The 15,943-nt window shown below is 37.2% G+C and overlaps 1 protein-coding gene across 4 annotated transcripts in view; it reads left to right on the top strand.

The window, feature by feature from the left end:
- Window positions 1-15,943, top strand: part of TTC39B (tetratricopeptide repeat domain 39B) — a 72,200-nt gene that overhangs the window by 19,028 nt on the left and 37,229 nt on the right. For 2 of the 4 annotated variants that reach the window (XM_035309767.1, XM_035309769.1), the window contains exon 2: window positions 3,694-3,728. In XM_035309767.1, coding sequence (XP_035165658.1) covers window positions 3,694-3,728 — 35 coding nt within the window. Of the gene's footprint in view, window positions 1-3,693; window positions 3,729-13,693; window positions 14,045-15,943 lie in introns of those variants that run through there. The other 2 variants (XM_035309768.1, XM_035309766.1) reach the window with 2 other exon arrangements.

The following is a 15,943-nucleotide window of genomic DNA, read 5'->3' as shown; positions in this document are numbered from 1 at the left end:
GAGGAGCTGTTTTGGGTACTTCAGTTGCAGTTCTTCCCTTTACACTTTAGGATGACTTTTTTTCCCTCCCTGTAGGAGGCATGGAATGAAGTAGAAAATGGCCACATTTCTCACTTAATGCCTTCAACTTTCCTCATTATATACAGAATCATTGTCAACTATAAAGTCAACTACAAGCTTGCATGAGACTTTTAAAGACAGAACAAGATAATTTACTTGAACGCCTTTAAATTCCCCTTTTGTATGCAGTGGGACTGTGAGCGTGCATATACCTTCAGAAAAAAAAGTGCTTGTTTTCTAATCATAGAATTCACTGCTTCTGCAATGTTTTTAACCCCTGTGAGGAATCTTGAGAGGCCATGACTGTGACCTATACTTTGGGATTGGGAAAAGATGTTGTTGTTCTTCACCTTCTAAAAGTTTAGACATGCATTTAACCGGTATGAATAGCAAGGAACAAAAATCAGCAGGAGCTGGACAGAGAAGGTCCACCTAGATACAATGTGTGAGTTATCTCTGCTTGTACATAGCTGCTGCTCTCAGGTTTAAAAGAGCTTTATGTGCTAGGAGCAGGCAAGAGGTCGACATCAGAGAGATTTTTGCATGTCAGTATAAACGTCTGATTGTTACTATTATTTGTAAATACCTGACAGTTGAGCCTGATTTTTGCATATAAAGTTGTCCTCATAGGAAAAACCGAAACATGCTCAAAAACTGTCAGTATGTTTTATTTATTTTGCTGAATTTCTTCCCTTGTTTCTGGAAATAGCGCAGGGAGGCAAACAGTCTTCAGAGAGGCACTTTATTAGGAGGCTGATGACTTTTATCAGTGTGTGGGTGAGACATGGGTAACACGTTTTTTATTTAAGATGTTTGTTCCTGTTGGCATCTCTTCAGCTTTTAGAAACTCAGTTAATCTTTCCTCAGATCACACATCATTTTATTGTCTTCTGAGTTGACTACTGAACTCCTCAGAGTAGTCCTTATCCTGTCTACTATACTATTGTCAGCTAGAAAATTTAGCTTGAAAGAGACCATTTGGGCAGTCTGTTAATAACATATCTTTAAATATATTTATGGCACTCCTTGGCAGTGGCAGCTGAAGACAATCAAGAATATGCTATTACACTCTTTCAAACTAATGCAATTGCATGTTCTACCTGTAAAGAATGATAAAAGTCATGTCCCTTTGCAACAGTTACTATGAATAGAAATTTTCCCTTAGATAAAACAAGTAAAGTAATGTTTTCAGGAAGGTAGATCATAGTATCACAGTATATTGCTGAATTAGCAGAGAAATTGTTACAATGTTTGATTATTTATTAGCTGTTTTCTGCTGGTAAGTTTGCCTAGAAATACAAAATTCGTGGAGCATTTACTGAACGTTAGATTCAATCTCATGCTATGTTTAAGGTGAGTTCTCTTGCTGAGTGTCTGGGAGAAAATATCTGGTGGAAGGAAGGGACAGGCAGCTCGGGGAGAGTACAAGGAAATTGCCAGCATATGCAGAGAAGGTCAGGAAGGCTAAAGCCCAGCATGAGCTCAACCTGGCCACTATGGTTAAAGATAAAAATATTTTTACAAATATATTAATGTTAAGAGGAGGGCCAAGGAGGATCTCCATTCTTTTCTGGACTCAGGGGAACATGAGGATAAGGAAGAGGCTGAGGTTCTCAATGCCATCTTTATATCTGTCTTTAATAATCAGACCAGTTATCCTTGGGGTAGTCAGCCTCCCAGACTGGAAGTCTGGGATGGGGAGCAGAAGAACCCCCCCAGAGCTCGGGTGGAAACAGAGACCTGCTGCTCCACCTGGACCATCACAAGTCCATGGGGCCAGATGGGATCCAGCTGAGGGTGCTGAGGGAGTTGGCAGATGTGATTGCTGGGTCACTTTCCGTCGTCTATTAGTGGTCATGGTCATCTGGAGAGATCCCGGATGACTGGAGACTTGCTTAATGTGACATCCATCTGTAAGAAGGGTCGTAAGGAGGAACTACAAGGCCTGTCAGCATGACCTCCAAGGGAACTACAGGCCTGTCAGCATGACCTCGGTGCCAGGAAAGGTAATGGATCAGGTCATCTTGACTGCAATCACACAGTGTATGTGGGACCACTGGGGGATCAGGCCCAGTCAACATGGGTTCATGAATGCCAAGTCCTGCCTGACCAACCACATCTCCTATAACCAGATGACCTGCCTGGTGGATGAGGGAAAGGCCTACCTTTTTAGACTACTACATTTAGACTAATACATTTAGACTACTAAATGTAGTCTACCTAGACTTCAGCAAGGCCTTTCACATGATCTCCCACGGTATCCTCCTGGAGAAGCTGGCAGCCCATGGCTTGGACAGAGACACTCTTTGCTGGGTTAAAAACTGGCTGGATGGCCAGGCCCAGAGAGTGGTGGTGAATGGAGTGAAATCCAGCTGGTGACCAGTCACCAGTGGTGTTCCCAGGGGTCGGTGTTGGGGCCCATCCTCTTTACTGTCTTTATGGATGACTTGGATGAGGGAATTGAGTGCACCCTCAGGACGCTTGCAGATGACACCAAGTTGGGGGGAAGTGTCAATCTTCTGGAGGGCAGGAAGGCTCTGCAGAGGGACCTGGACAGGATGGGTTGATGGACAGAGGCCCATGGGATGAGGTTCAACCTGGCTAAGTGCCAAGTCCTGCACTTTGGCTGCAACAGTGTGTGCTGTTTAAGGAAAGGTTGGACCTGGTGCATAGAGACATGCTTAGTGGGTTATACTGGTGCTTGGAGCAGATGATCTTGGAGGTTGTTTCCAACCTTAATGATTCTATGATTCTAAGGTAAATATCACACAAGGATGTGGAATTCCTTGATGAGGTTATGGCATAGTGAATTTAAAATGAACGAGGAAGAACTGGATCAGTACATGGAACAGAGAGATCCTGAAAATTACCAGATGGACAAACCACAAAGAGGTCAGGAAATCGGCTGAGCTGCTAATGGCTGGAAAATGTGTGGTGGATGGAAGGATGTAGATTACTCAGTAGTTTACTCTGTTCTTTTTTTGCTACACAGCTCTGCAGACTAGTTTTGGAAACTGGATATAGAAGTAGGTGTCCTTTGATCTGAATCATTCTGACCATTTTATGTTCGTGCATCTCTTCCTCTATTTTAATTTGAACTGAAAGAAGAAGAGACATCATCCTGATGTCTGGACCAAGTAGTTCGCGTAAGCCCTACTAATGCTTAAGTTAACTGTGTATGCACACTATCTGTGATGCATTTTGGACTTGGCATATATACTCAGGTCAACCTGAATATCAGCTATATGCTCAGAACACTTTATATGCTGTTTTTTCTGTGCAGGTAAGCTAGTGCATCCTGAATGCATTAGATGTGCTGCAGAAATTACAGAGACGTAAGCCCGTATTCCTCTTAGAAGTTTACACGGTGGAAGTTTGTGAATCTGAAGATGAAGTCGTCTGTGTTTAACTTCAGACTGTAGTGTGATACAGTAGGTCCATAGGAAATGTATACGTTTGGGTGGTGATTTGTAGTGAAAACATAAGGGTAAGCCAGTAGGCTATGAATATTCTGAGTATTACTGTATGTTGCATAATAAATGCTGCCTGGTAAAGGTAACGTTCTGAAATGTTACAGAAAGAGTCCCAAAATATGCATACACATTTAATTAAAATAGCTTTTTTCTTTTCCAGGAAAATTTTGAAGATGCCTTTGAAAACATCCCTGTGTAAGTAACATTTTTAATAAAAACAAATATTTTTAAAACTATTTATACAGCAATGAAGTTCTATACACACATCACCTTAGGGAAGTATAGCTTTTTTATGCACCAACTGTATTCATGTTTTCCAGAGAAGTTAAAGTCCCGAGAGTTGGGAAAAGGGAGTGTAATTATATTGATGGATATGATAAAGTACTTGTCAACAAATGTGAAAGTTGTAAAGAATAAAAAAAAATAACAAATTTAGTAACTTGGTTGCATACTGACAGCTATAGGCAATTTTTTTTTTTATAGTGAAAAATCATAACATAGCATTAGTGGAAAAACTTCAGATGATAAGGCAAGACTTTTGAATGCAGATTGCTACACCAACTGCTGCACAGGTATTTTTTCTTGATGAAGTTAGGTATAGTCACTTCTCGGGCATCAGATTTAATGCTGAAGCATTTGTATAATACCTAGAGTATAAGGTGTGCCCTCTATATTAAAGATGTAATGTAACTTCCTCGAGTCAGAAAGAAATGAAGAAGAATCTTATACATTAGTGTGAAGAACTTTTTCACGTTAATGACCACTTTTTCTTCCTTTGACTCGCTAGCAGGTGCTGTATGATTAGATAACTTCTTTCTATGGCCCTTGATTCCCCAGGCAGAGGGGCGAAAGTGACTCTAATATTTACTTTGAGGACATTTATCCAGCACTCACTCAATTCCATGAGAAGGTTATTTCATTGTTTTTGTTGATGTTAGATCCGGGCATGGATATTTATTATCGGTATGCAAAACTTTGATAATTTTTTTGTGAGTGTATCTTCAGTGCTCATAGCTGCCATATAGAGATAGTTATTACAGGTATATAAGTTAGACTGATGTTAGTTTCTTCTTGCTAGTATTGCTCCTGCCTGTATGAAACCATTATGTAAAAGAGTAAATGTCTTGTCCTCCTGTAGGGTGGTAGAGAGGATATTAGTAGGATAGAAGCAGTCTGTGGCTACTGTCTTCTACTGGCCAAAAATACTATCCCTGTGTGTGACATTGTTGATTGATTCTGGTGGATCTGTATTCTAAAATGATTTTTGCATTTGTTCAGATTTCACAGCCTTTAGTTCACTCTGTTTCAGTAGCATAGGACCACCTGCAGTTCTTGTGGGGTAGCATTAGAGAGATCAAACAATGAGACGTATTATCTATCTTAAATGGGTTATTAGGAAAGGAAAAGAGCTGGTAAGTCTGTGTTGTATTAAAACAGCTTCTATTTTTCAACCCTAGGAGAAAGCACAGTGTGACTAACTGCATTCACTGAGCTCTTAATCATTTTTCTAAAAGATAAAGTCATTATAATGAATCTGACTATTTCAGTATTGTTTTTGTAGAAAATAAATTAATCTTCACATCTCAAGAACTGTTTCAATTTAAGGAACAGCTGCATCAAAAAACTTGGGTTACATAGGCTCTGTAAGAGTGGCATTTGAACAGACTCTGAAAGTATCCTGCAGGATTTGAGTTGATTGCATAAGTTGTTAAAATAAGCTGAACTAGATGTAGTAAAACTTCCGTAGATGATAAGGGCAGTATATGTCATCCTTTGGAAGCCTACCTCCTAGACCTGTTGTGAAATGTGCATTTGTGTGCTAAATGGTCTTCATGGAATGTGTCTTCTATTTCTTTGGTTGATTAATGTGAATATAAGTCACCAACATTAACCTTGAAATAATTCAGGGATTAACCTGTCTCACCGACTGGCAGGCTACCGAACCAGTAAAGACCTCACTTTCTGTAAATGTTGAAAAAGATACCTACTAAAATGCACTGTGTTTTTATGTTGAATGTTCAGACCCAGAAATGCTGCTCAGGTGTTTCCCCAAATAGACAGCTTTTAAATAATACTGTAGAGGAGGCATGTGCTTTCATATGAGTTGATTGAAAGGAAAGAAGCAACAGGACTCACAAACCCAACAGGATGTGTAGATTAAAAAACAATTACGTGAGTTTCCAGCATCAAATTCTGAATGCCTTTATTTTTTGAGTACCTTTTTAGACTGATAGTATAAGTGAAAGTGCTAGTAATGTTTGAGAGAAAAAAATATTTATAGTTTTCTGTGCTTGTTTCTAAATTCTTTACAATTATTCCAACTTTCACAATTTGTGTTTTGAAATTGATTTGAAATCCTGTAGTGCGTTTCTTTCTTAAATTTTTAATTCTCCCTCTTTGGAAGAAAAATTTGGAGCACCGTTTTAGTAGTTTTGATCTGCAGTTTTTTCCATTTGAGTAGTCTGGTGATGGTTAACTGACAGAGCATGTCAAGAATATGTCTGAACAGCACTGTTCTTCCAAACTACTAAGACTATAATTTTTTTCAATCTGGCTTAGAAATTTTAATTCAACTGCTCTAACATTAATGGGAAACAGAATTTGAAGTGTTTCTGTATCAGAAGACTGTAGAGACCTGTGATATGGAAGGGCTTTTGTTACTTTCACACAATATTACTAACCTTGAGTTGCTTTCATCAAATTTCTGCAGGTAGGGAAGTTGTTGTAGGCCTTGGTTAGTCAATAGTGTAAAAGGCCTGTAAATTCTTAATCATAATATGTAGAAGAAGGAAAAGGAAACTGATTAAAGCTTTGCAAGATTTTTGAAAAGCATTAGCTTTAGTAAGTATTTAATAAGTCACTAGCAAGTCATTAAAATGACTTACAATGTCAGCTTTTATTGTACACTTAATGTTCAGTTGATTGCTAATGGCCACAGTAAGTCTTGAGCATTTCTGTTGTTACTTTCTTCAGCATTCTGTGTGTAAGTGATAGTGCTCAAGGCCAATTCCTCTGAACTGAGCATTATGTCCTTATGTCCTTATATATGAAGCTACACCTTCCCCTGCCAGATGACTCGAGCTTTCTTTGCACATGTCCCACATACCTCTACTTCCCCAGATGTATCTGAATCTTCCTTGCTCCTGGGTGGTAGTTTCATTTTTCAGCAGGCCAACAAAACAGTCAACTATGGTTCTGCAGCTTTTCTGTCAGTAGGTGGTACATATTTCAGGTATTTCTGCACTATCTATATGTTGATTTTAATTATCTCTTGGATTTACAGCTTTTTTGTCAAATTTAGTTGATTGAAACTGTCCAATAGGCTAAGATATTTAGAGCATGACCAGACAGTTGGCATAACTGTGTACATTATTTCTGTAGAAAATGAGGCTTGTTGAGAAGACCGCTCAGTTTGTGAGGATTTAAGCAATAAGAATAGGACAATCTCATTTGAAATAATTGCTGCTGATGACTTGCTCAGTGTTTAGTTGCTTTGCAGTTCTGGGGTTTATGTAGAAATATGTATATTCTATATCTGGGCAGCATTAATTGCATAGACTTCACTTTCTCAAGTTCTTCAAAAGGTACAGTTATTTAAATAATGTGCATAAGAACTATAAAAAGCAAGCATTCAGGCTTTTCAGTTCGGGACTTTTCCTGAAAGTTTTTAATATTGTTTTCCTTGAAATTGTTTGGGTTTACCTTTCAAATGATACCAATAAGTTGCATAAGGGAAGCTTTTCCCAAATCTAGTGCTATACTGGCTATTTTTCACCTTAATCTGTCTAGAATTAATGGTATTTCTTTCTGTTACTAATACAGTAATAGAAGTCTGAAAATGTTACTGCATTGAAACAGTGAATGTTTGTTCACTTCATTGTACTGGAGGCTTAACATTTTGGGAAGCTGTATCTAGTTTTTTTTTTTTTATTTTGTTGTTGATAAAATTCAGAATTTTCTAATGTATCAATGTTTCAATCTCTTCTAATCAGATAAGAAAGTTAAATTGTTACAGCTCTGTGACAATATATCTGGCATTTGTTTGAGTGGCTTACTGCAGTTTGATTACACCCAGTTGAATTTAGCTGAAATTAACCCTTTTTTTTTGGGGGGGGGGGAGGTAGAATCTTGTATATATAAGGGCTTTTTATGTTTACTTGCAAGGAATGAGCTTATTCAAGTTATAACAGATGAACTTATTCTTTTAGAATTATCTAAATAAACAAGTGGGACTTGTCATCATGATATTTCGTATACCAGTCACATAAAATATTTATAAAGGAACAGTACTTTGTATATTGCTCCAGTAAATAATAACAACACAATTTTACTAATTTAACTTCTCTTTAACTGGCTTATAAAAAAATATTATTATTTTTATTATTGCTTAACTACAGGTAGGTTGTGTAGGTTAGATGCTAAAAAGACCAATGAGTTATCTTAAGAGGTTAAAATCTTTCCCTAAATCTCTAGTGCTGGCCACTGTCTTTGCTCCGGTTGTCTAAATGCATTAGATTATTTATCTAGACTCTTTCGTGATCTTTTACGTGTGTTACGTACTATATGCATATTCAGCAACTCTTACAATTTTTGGAATGATCACAAACTTCTTGGTTTTATTAGAAGTGTGGAGGGATCATTAAGCGTAAATACAATTCTCTACTTACTGGCGCTAAAGTCAAAGTAAGGCTGTTACAGGCAGTCTGCCATGTTGCTTAAAACAAGCTGTAGAATTTCACACATTACTTACTCTGTCAAATCTAGCTATTAAGTTTTTATAAGTACTTTGGCTTGGCCATAATTTCTGATGTAGCATGTTCAACCTTACGAAGAGGATAGCTGGGATCGGTGTGAAACTAAATTTTGCTGTTATGTGGTAGTGTTAATTCTGCACTACTTCTGTACTGGCATCCCCTGTGGTAAAATAACTCAATAGCTTGAGAAATAGATCTTTCTGTTTTTGAAGTTCAAGCCTTTGCCAATAATTAAGTTTTGTGGCGCTAAGCTGCTACTTACCAAATGTATCAGCATGTTTCCACGTGTTGGCTTACTTCAAGTGTTGTACAAGTCTGTTTTATAAGGTAACTTAATTCTATTACCTGCCAAGTATCTACAGGCTCTAAAAGATGTATAGATAAAAAAACTTTGTTTTATCCTTTAATTCTTCCTAAAATGTTTCATTAGTATCTGAATTTTATTATGTAAAAACTCAAATACAATTCTAACCTTTGTGAACAAGGTAATTACCAAATTCTGCAATTTTTTCTTATGTATTTCTGCAACATTAATTTTCCACGGACTTATTCAGAAATTATTTCTATTGAATACGGAGTTCCATGTCTTCTGTTGTCAGAGTGTTATTTTGGAAGTTATTTCATCTTTGTTTTTACAAGATGACTGTAAGGTAAGGTATGTGCTCTTTCTGATTTTTAACCATATTATGCTTAGTCTTGTATTAACCTTGTCATTGCTGTTTTTTTTTTTTTTATGCCTCCTGAAGTTTTACACTTGTTAGGAACTTAAATGCTCAGTCAATTATATTTTAATTTTCTCCTGTTTCATTTTACTATTTTTTCCTTAAAATGTCATTAGTATGTGACAGGAATAGGTTACCATCAAATTGTCATACTTTCCTGTAGTCTAGTTGGTGTGCAGTCTTTTTCTTTGAAAACAGCATCTTGCCTTTACGTTAATTAGTGGTGGCATTACCGTTTCTGGGGTATTCAAGGAAGGCGGGACAAGGTTTAGTGGGTGACATTGCTAGAAGGGTGATAGTTGGACCAGATGATCTTTTCCAGCCTTAATGAATCTGTGAATAACATTTGCAGTAACTATTCTATGGTAACTGGCTGAGTATGTTTTATAGTTGTCTTTGGGAAGAAGTGTAGTTGTCTGCCTGGCTGATGAAAACAGTTCATACACAGGGGCCACCTTCGTGTTGCTCTATTTATACAGAAAATTCAGACACCAGACCTCCACTTGTGTTGGTGGGAAAGCTGGAAAGATAGTGAAATCTCCTGTGAATACAGTTCAAAAATGAAATAGGGAAAAGATCTAAGCTACAATTCCAAAGAGAAGCAGACAAACTAGTTTTGACGAATAAGGGAATTCATAGGATTTTCTGTATTTTTTCTTTCAGCAGAAATGCTGATGTTTTACTGCTGTATTACCATTCCTCTTCTGCATTTCCTTTTCCTACCCAAAGCTGGATTCTGTTAATCCTTGATCCTACCAAAGCAGCTCTGTGTGGTATTACTGGGGTGATAGATTAAGGGCCAGAAGTGTTTAAGGAAGTTAGAGCAGGTTATCCTTGTAATCTCAGAAGTGTAGTTAAGATTTCGGTTATACCTGTACATGTGTGTGTTTTGTCAGTTAAGGAAACTGAACAGCTGAGGAAGTGATCCTTAATTCAAATTTGATTTCTGGGAGCCAAAAACTTGTAAGAACAATCTTTATCTTCATATGCTTGAATTCATATTCGCACATTGTCTCAAGATGGTGAGAAACAGGGATGACAACTTGTGATCAAAGTTGTATTTTCTTATGCTTGGTCCTCAAGGCAAGGAAAAAAGTAGTCCTGTAAAGGTGATTTTTATATCCAGTAAATAATACTTTCATAGCTATGCAAATATGACACACTAACTACTTGATGTCAGTACCAAGATTTGGAAAAGCAGTAGGCAAGAAAGCAGCCTAATCTGGCTAATCCTCTACCCCCAACAATTCTGTAAGTTTGAGGAGTTTTGAGTGGGCAATAGTTATATTATTGTTAACTCTTCTCTATTTATTGCAACTAAACCTTTTGCCTCTAGTGTAAGACTTGTTTATTGTATTTCAGTAGATTCTTTCAGGACACGTTTTACAATTTTTTGTTCTGGTGTCTTCTGGTGACTTTGAAACGTGCAATTCCATGTATCCATAGCTTCTTAAAAACCATGTGCGGGGGAAACCAGTGACAAACAAACAAAAATTCCTCAAACCTAACTCTACAGTCTGAATTGTCACGGCTTGAAGGTGAAGCGTGAGGCTGGAGCACAGTGGGACATTCTGCACAGAACTTCCCAAAGCTCTGCATCTCTTCCATGCCATTCTGCCTTCCAAGCCTTCACTGAAAGGTTTCCGTGCAGAAGGATAGAACAGCCTATTTTATATGACCCAGTGCTGTCCAAAACAAACGTGTCTTCACTGAGGCTAAATGTTTGGGTAGCTGCTTGTGGTTAGCTCTTCCATGAAAAACAAATTAACACCACAGTAGTAAACCCACATATTACGTTTAGGTTGGGGGTTCCTGGTGACTTCTGGATAATAATAGACTTCTGGAGCCTATTGTGTTAGTTTTGATGTTAGAGAGTTAGAACGTGCGATCTACTGATCACATCCATATGTTCTCTCTTTAAATTGCTTTTGGGAAATTGTGCTTTAACGAGACTGCAGTGATAATTTGCAGTCATTCAGTTCAAGAGTTGCCTTCTTTGAATATCTTCAGAGACTTTGAAAGGGATGAAGATTGTTTCCACAGGCAGTTCTGTGGTAAAGGATTTATGCAGAAGTTTTTCTGATGTTTATTTTTTTATCTTTTGCTGGACCGAGGAATGTGAATATTCTTTATACATTTTCTACTGTTATGTGATCAATCTATCATCTCAGAGTGCTTAGTTGTATTCAGAAACTGGTGTCACAGTTTTTGAATCATGAGTATTTTGAATAAGGAAATGAAAAGATGAGCTCTGACTTGTAAACAGATGAAGAAATAAAAACTTGTAGGTTATAACTTCTTCAAATATTGAAAAGGATGATCCTTCTTAGGAAATGAGAACTGATTACCAGATCTGCCACATGCTTTATTTTAAACTATTAAAAACTGCTCTCTGATCTTTAATAGCATCTTTCTTCTTTTGACAGATGATTGAAAACTGTCTTAGAAAATTTATGGAAACAGTTGTGAAGGTGGCTTGTGTGAGCAGCGGGTGTGTGTCTGTGTTTTTTTTTTTTTTGTTAGGTAATCTCAGGAAAACATTTTTTGATCTCTGCAGGCAGAAGGCTTGTTTTTATCAGTTAAAGGAAGTTGCAACCTTTTTTGTGGAAACTGGCTCCTGTCTCTCTCAGCTTTTACAGGGAGGTGTTTTCTGAGGTCTCAAACATGGCCTAAATTTAAGACAGGACATGGTTTGTATTCTGTGTGAACTGGGTAGATTTTTATGTGGCTACTCAACATTGATTCAAGACTGTCTTATCTCTAATGTGCAATCAAGGTGAGAGAATTCCTGGCACATCCTCTCTCCCTGCCTCAAATAATGGTAATGGAATTAGTGACAATACACACAAATGCCATTTCCAAGTTGTGTGGTGGAGAGCTCAGAGATCCTTGGTCTTTAATGCTATCAGGAACAACTTCAGGGAGAAGATTGAAACATCCTTATTTCAAGGTTGCCAGTAAGTTGTATCAGTCAAGGCAGCAGTCAGTTTCATTTCAGTTTTATCTTGCAAACCCTAAGAGTAGCACATGCAAGTGTTTGTATCGGTTTTGGTACAGCCCAATGAACGGTTTGACATCTTCAGGATACTGTTGTTATGCAGGGAAGCAGTCTTTGAACTCTAAATGGTTTCAATCTTATACTTCAAGCTTTTGGAAATTTAACTTATTTTAAGAAATCAGGTTTACATGGAAGTTTCAGGTGTGAAAGTGCTTAATCAGCCACAGCATATAAGATTACTCTAGTTTAATTTGTGTTTACATCAGAAACGAAACACCACATTCCCTCTGCTGTTGCGTTGTGTGACTAGGGAGAACAGAGGACTGGTGTTGCATTGTGTTATTCAGATTTGTAGAACAGCAGAGATGTGAAACAGGGCTGGCAACAGAATTGTATTTGGTTGGAGATCCTGACCTGTCAATTAGCACACAGTTACACTGTGGGTTGGTTAGGCAGAAAATGGCATGTTGCGACCCTCTGGGTGTTTTAGGGTAGCTTGATGGTGAGCCTGTGGAATTGCTCATAACTGGTGGGATCAGGTGTTCAGAAGAAACTATAAACTAGCCATTACAGGCTTGGAAGTTAATGTCAGAGTGGTAGGTATTAAAACAATAATTTCTATTTTCTTCATCATGGATGCTTGGCATGAGTGACTTCAGTCACTGCCTATGCTTCACTGAGCCAAAACTCTTTTTTTTTTTTTTTTTTTCCCTCATTTTTTTTCTGGTTGAGAAAGCCCTATTACTTACACATATTGCTAAAGTCCTTTGTGTTGTCTGATTTGTCTTTCTGTTCACAGCCCTTGGTTGCCTCCAGTGTTTTAGGAAATACTGTGCACCTCTATGTCTGTGATGCATATGTGTATTTGTGTGCCAATACTTGTGTGATGTAAAATGCATTCTTATTGGTATTTTGAAAAGTAAATTTTTAAATAGATAGCCTTGAAGTATGGCTTAATTAACACCCATCTGAAATTGTAAACTTTAGTAAATGCAAACCTATGGTTTCCTGCATTGTTTTAAAGGATTTTCCTGGTGATTTTTTGTGAGTTAAGATCAATTCATGACAGTAGTCATAATTATGAACACATAACCTTAGCCTTGGTGCTCTAGCTTTAAAGAACAATTTTAGAAGGTAACAACAGAGGACATAGTTTAATTTGCTGCTGCTTAGCTCCCATGTGCTGAGCTTTCTCCTTCTCTCTTATCTGCAGATATTAGACCAAGGGGATGAAACTATTCCTGCTGCAGCTGTTTTGCTCCTGACTCTTACTTTCTTCCATTGGTACTGATATTCATGAAGATAACTGATGATATGTTAGCTGCTTCTCTGTGCTATTTTATTTTGCTCATGGTATTTTAAGTAAAAACTTGAATTTCCAGGGAAAAAGTATAAAAGGGTTAATAAAACCATGCTCATTTGCTGAGGACTGCATAAATAATGAAAATAAAACACGAGACAGTTACTTTTCTTCGGTGCTGTTTGCTATCAATTCCTGTGTGTTTTTTCTATTTTTACTGCGGTTGCATTAGTATACTTGTCTGTTTCTGTCTGACTTAAAAGAGAAGATGGCATAATTATTCAGGGGACGCTGTGGCAACTCCCTTTTTGTCTTTAAATGTAAATCACTTTGCGTTCCTCCTGTCTCCATTTTCTCCTTGCAGTTAGGAGTGATGGATTAGAATTAGGCTGCAGCACAGATTGGGAAAATCTCCCAGCATCCTCTTCCTGCAGAGGCATCAGCTTCCAGCGTTGACTGTAGCTGCTGCCACTCTCACTGACATTTCTTTCAAATTCAGCAATGGGGAGTGCCTGCGATGCCAGCTGCTGGCTTGTGAACTTTTATTCTCATATGCTTTTTGCTTGATAACTCATTAATGAAACCTCATGGATGCTGAGAAGTGAAATAGTCTGTTTTCTCTGTATGCTTTTCTTCTGTCTTTTTGTTGTGCGGTGGAAAAAGAAGAGTGAAGGAAGAAGCAATTATTTTTGTATAAGGAATATATTTACTTACCTGAAGTTAATCAAATTAACCCTGTGAGTATTATCTCTGCCTATTAGTCACTGAAACTGTGATTGTGTTAGTCAAATTTATGGAGTTTTATCTGTGAAAATGTACTTTGGCAGGTATGCTGAACGTTTAATAAAAAACATTTTGTAGTTGAGATGGAGTTCTTTGGAGAGGAGGGAAAAATTGTATTTGGAATGGATTTAAGAAATAATTGTTTCTCCTCTGCACTTTGCAGTGGTGAACAATGCTTCTAGCAAGCAGCAGCTTCTCTGCTGATGTCAGTGCTTAATCAGCTAGGATGCTGTAGGTTGTAGAGCACCGCAAGGTGTGTGTTTTGGATGCTGTTTTTTTTTAAAATGTGGTAGTTTAAGGATAGTATCTGACTTTTAATCATTTCCTGCATTTATAATACACCTACCAAGAGAAGATATACTCTAATTAACCATTTGAGGTTATATGATTTTCTGACTTTATTTAATATAATGCAGTTCTGTGCTTTTTAAGTACAAAATGCTAAGTATAATGCAGTGTGTTTTCAGAGGTTTTTAGGAATTTAAGGTCTCCAACTTTAAGTTCACTATGTGATAAATTCCAATAAATTATTATGAAGTTAGGTAGAACACTTATTAGTAAACTACTCTGTCCTAATTTTCTGTTTTGGATCACAGCCAATATTTGTGTGACGCAGTGCAAGTCCCATAAACATCTGGCCTGATCTGGTGTCCTACTTGCTGAATGATTTATTTCTTGTCCTTTCCATAGCAAGATAAATGGAATTTTTACTCATTTTGTGTAAAACTGGCAGTAAGCTGTTGTTATTACTTATATATGCTAGCTCAGGTCAGGAGGATCTCTTTCAATGTAATTCCTTGTCAATGTGTCCTGTGCCCTACACCTTATGAGAATTGTTAAACAATCAGAAATTTGGAATACAAACAAAAATATTTTTATTTCTACATGCATGTTGTACATTAAGTTTCAATTGTATTGTTCTCTGGCACATTCAGATGCTCATTTTTATATTCAGTATAGTCTATATTGACCTCAGAAGGAGTAATTCATAAAAACTGTTAGTCTGTTATAGGGTTTTAAAACATAGGAAATTCTCAGTTTACCTGCAAAGATTGCATATAAAAATATACACCTGAAAATACTGTTCAATCACTGAATTCTGTTAATAAATCTGATAACAATTAACCTTCTATAGTGGTATATATTTCCCATAGTGTCCAACAGAACAGCATAAAGCAGTATTTTTTTAACCTGCAGACCATCATGGTGCTTTTTTTCTTCTTTCCCTTCAGTCAAACTGTGGTCACTTTTAAATACCTATGATCTAACTGTTTTACTCCTGACATTTAGGATTACATGTTTTTCAAGGTTGTGTCAAAGTCATGCTGTGGGAGCTTGATTTACTTGACTAGGATTATTTCACAGTCATTCTCTTGATAAATTATATGTGCATATTCAGAGAGGTGGAAGCTCAGGTAGTTGCAGTGTCTTGTTCTCTCAATATGGCTGATGCAAATTTTCCGTAATGAATCTTGCTTACTGTGCATGTGCAGTACCATTTGCAGCTGAACTTAAACAAGTAAAGAACTTGGTGTCAGATAGAGCTGCTGATGTTCATTTTCTTTTTAAACTGTAAAAACACCTGAAAATAAATTGATTATTGGGATACCAAATTTGGTTAATGGCGAATCTAAGTATGACCTTCTCATTTTATTAAAAAAAAGTGACTATGACTACAACAGTAGCCTTTTTTTTTTTTTTTTTTTTTTTTTTTTTCTCCAGAAGGGTGTACTGGTGATACTGGCAGTAGTGGATGCTGATCAGCCAATAAGATCAGTTTAATGTTGGCCCTTTTATTTTCTCTGCTATTTGAGACTTGGGGGGATGAAGAATTTTACCTCAGTTTCCTTTGT

This window comes from Oxyura jamaicensis, chromosome Z (assembly GCF_011077185.1).
Source record: "Oxyura jamaicensis isolate SHBP4307 breed ruddy duck chromosome Z, BPBGC_Ojam_1.0, whole genome shotgun sequence".
Lineage (NCBI taxonomy): Eukaryota > Metazoa > Chordata > Aves > Anseriformes > Anatidae > Oxyura > Oxyura jamaicensis.
The sequence above is the reverse complement of the archived record's forward strand: the minus strand, read 5'-3'. Positions and strand labels throughout refer to the sequence as shown.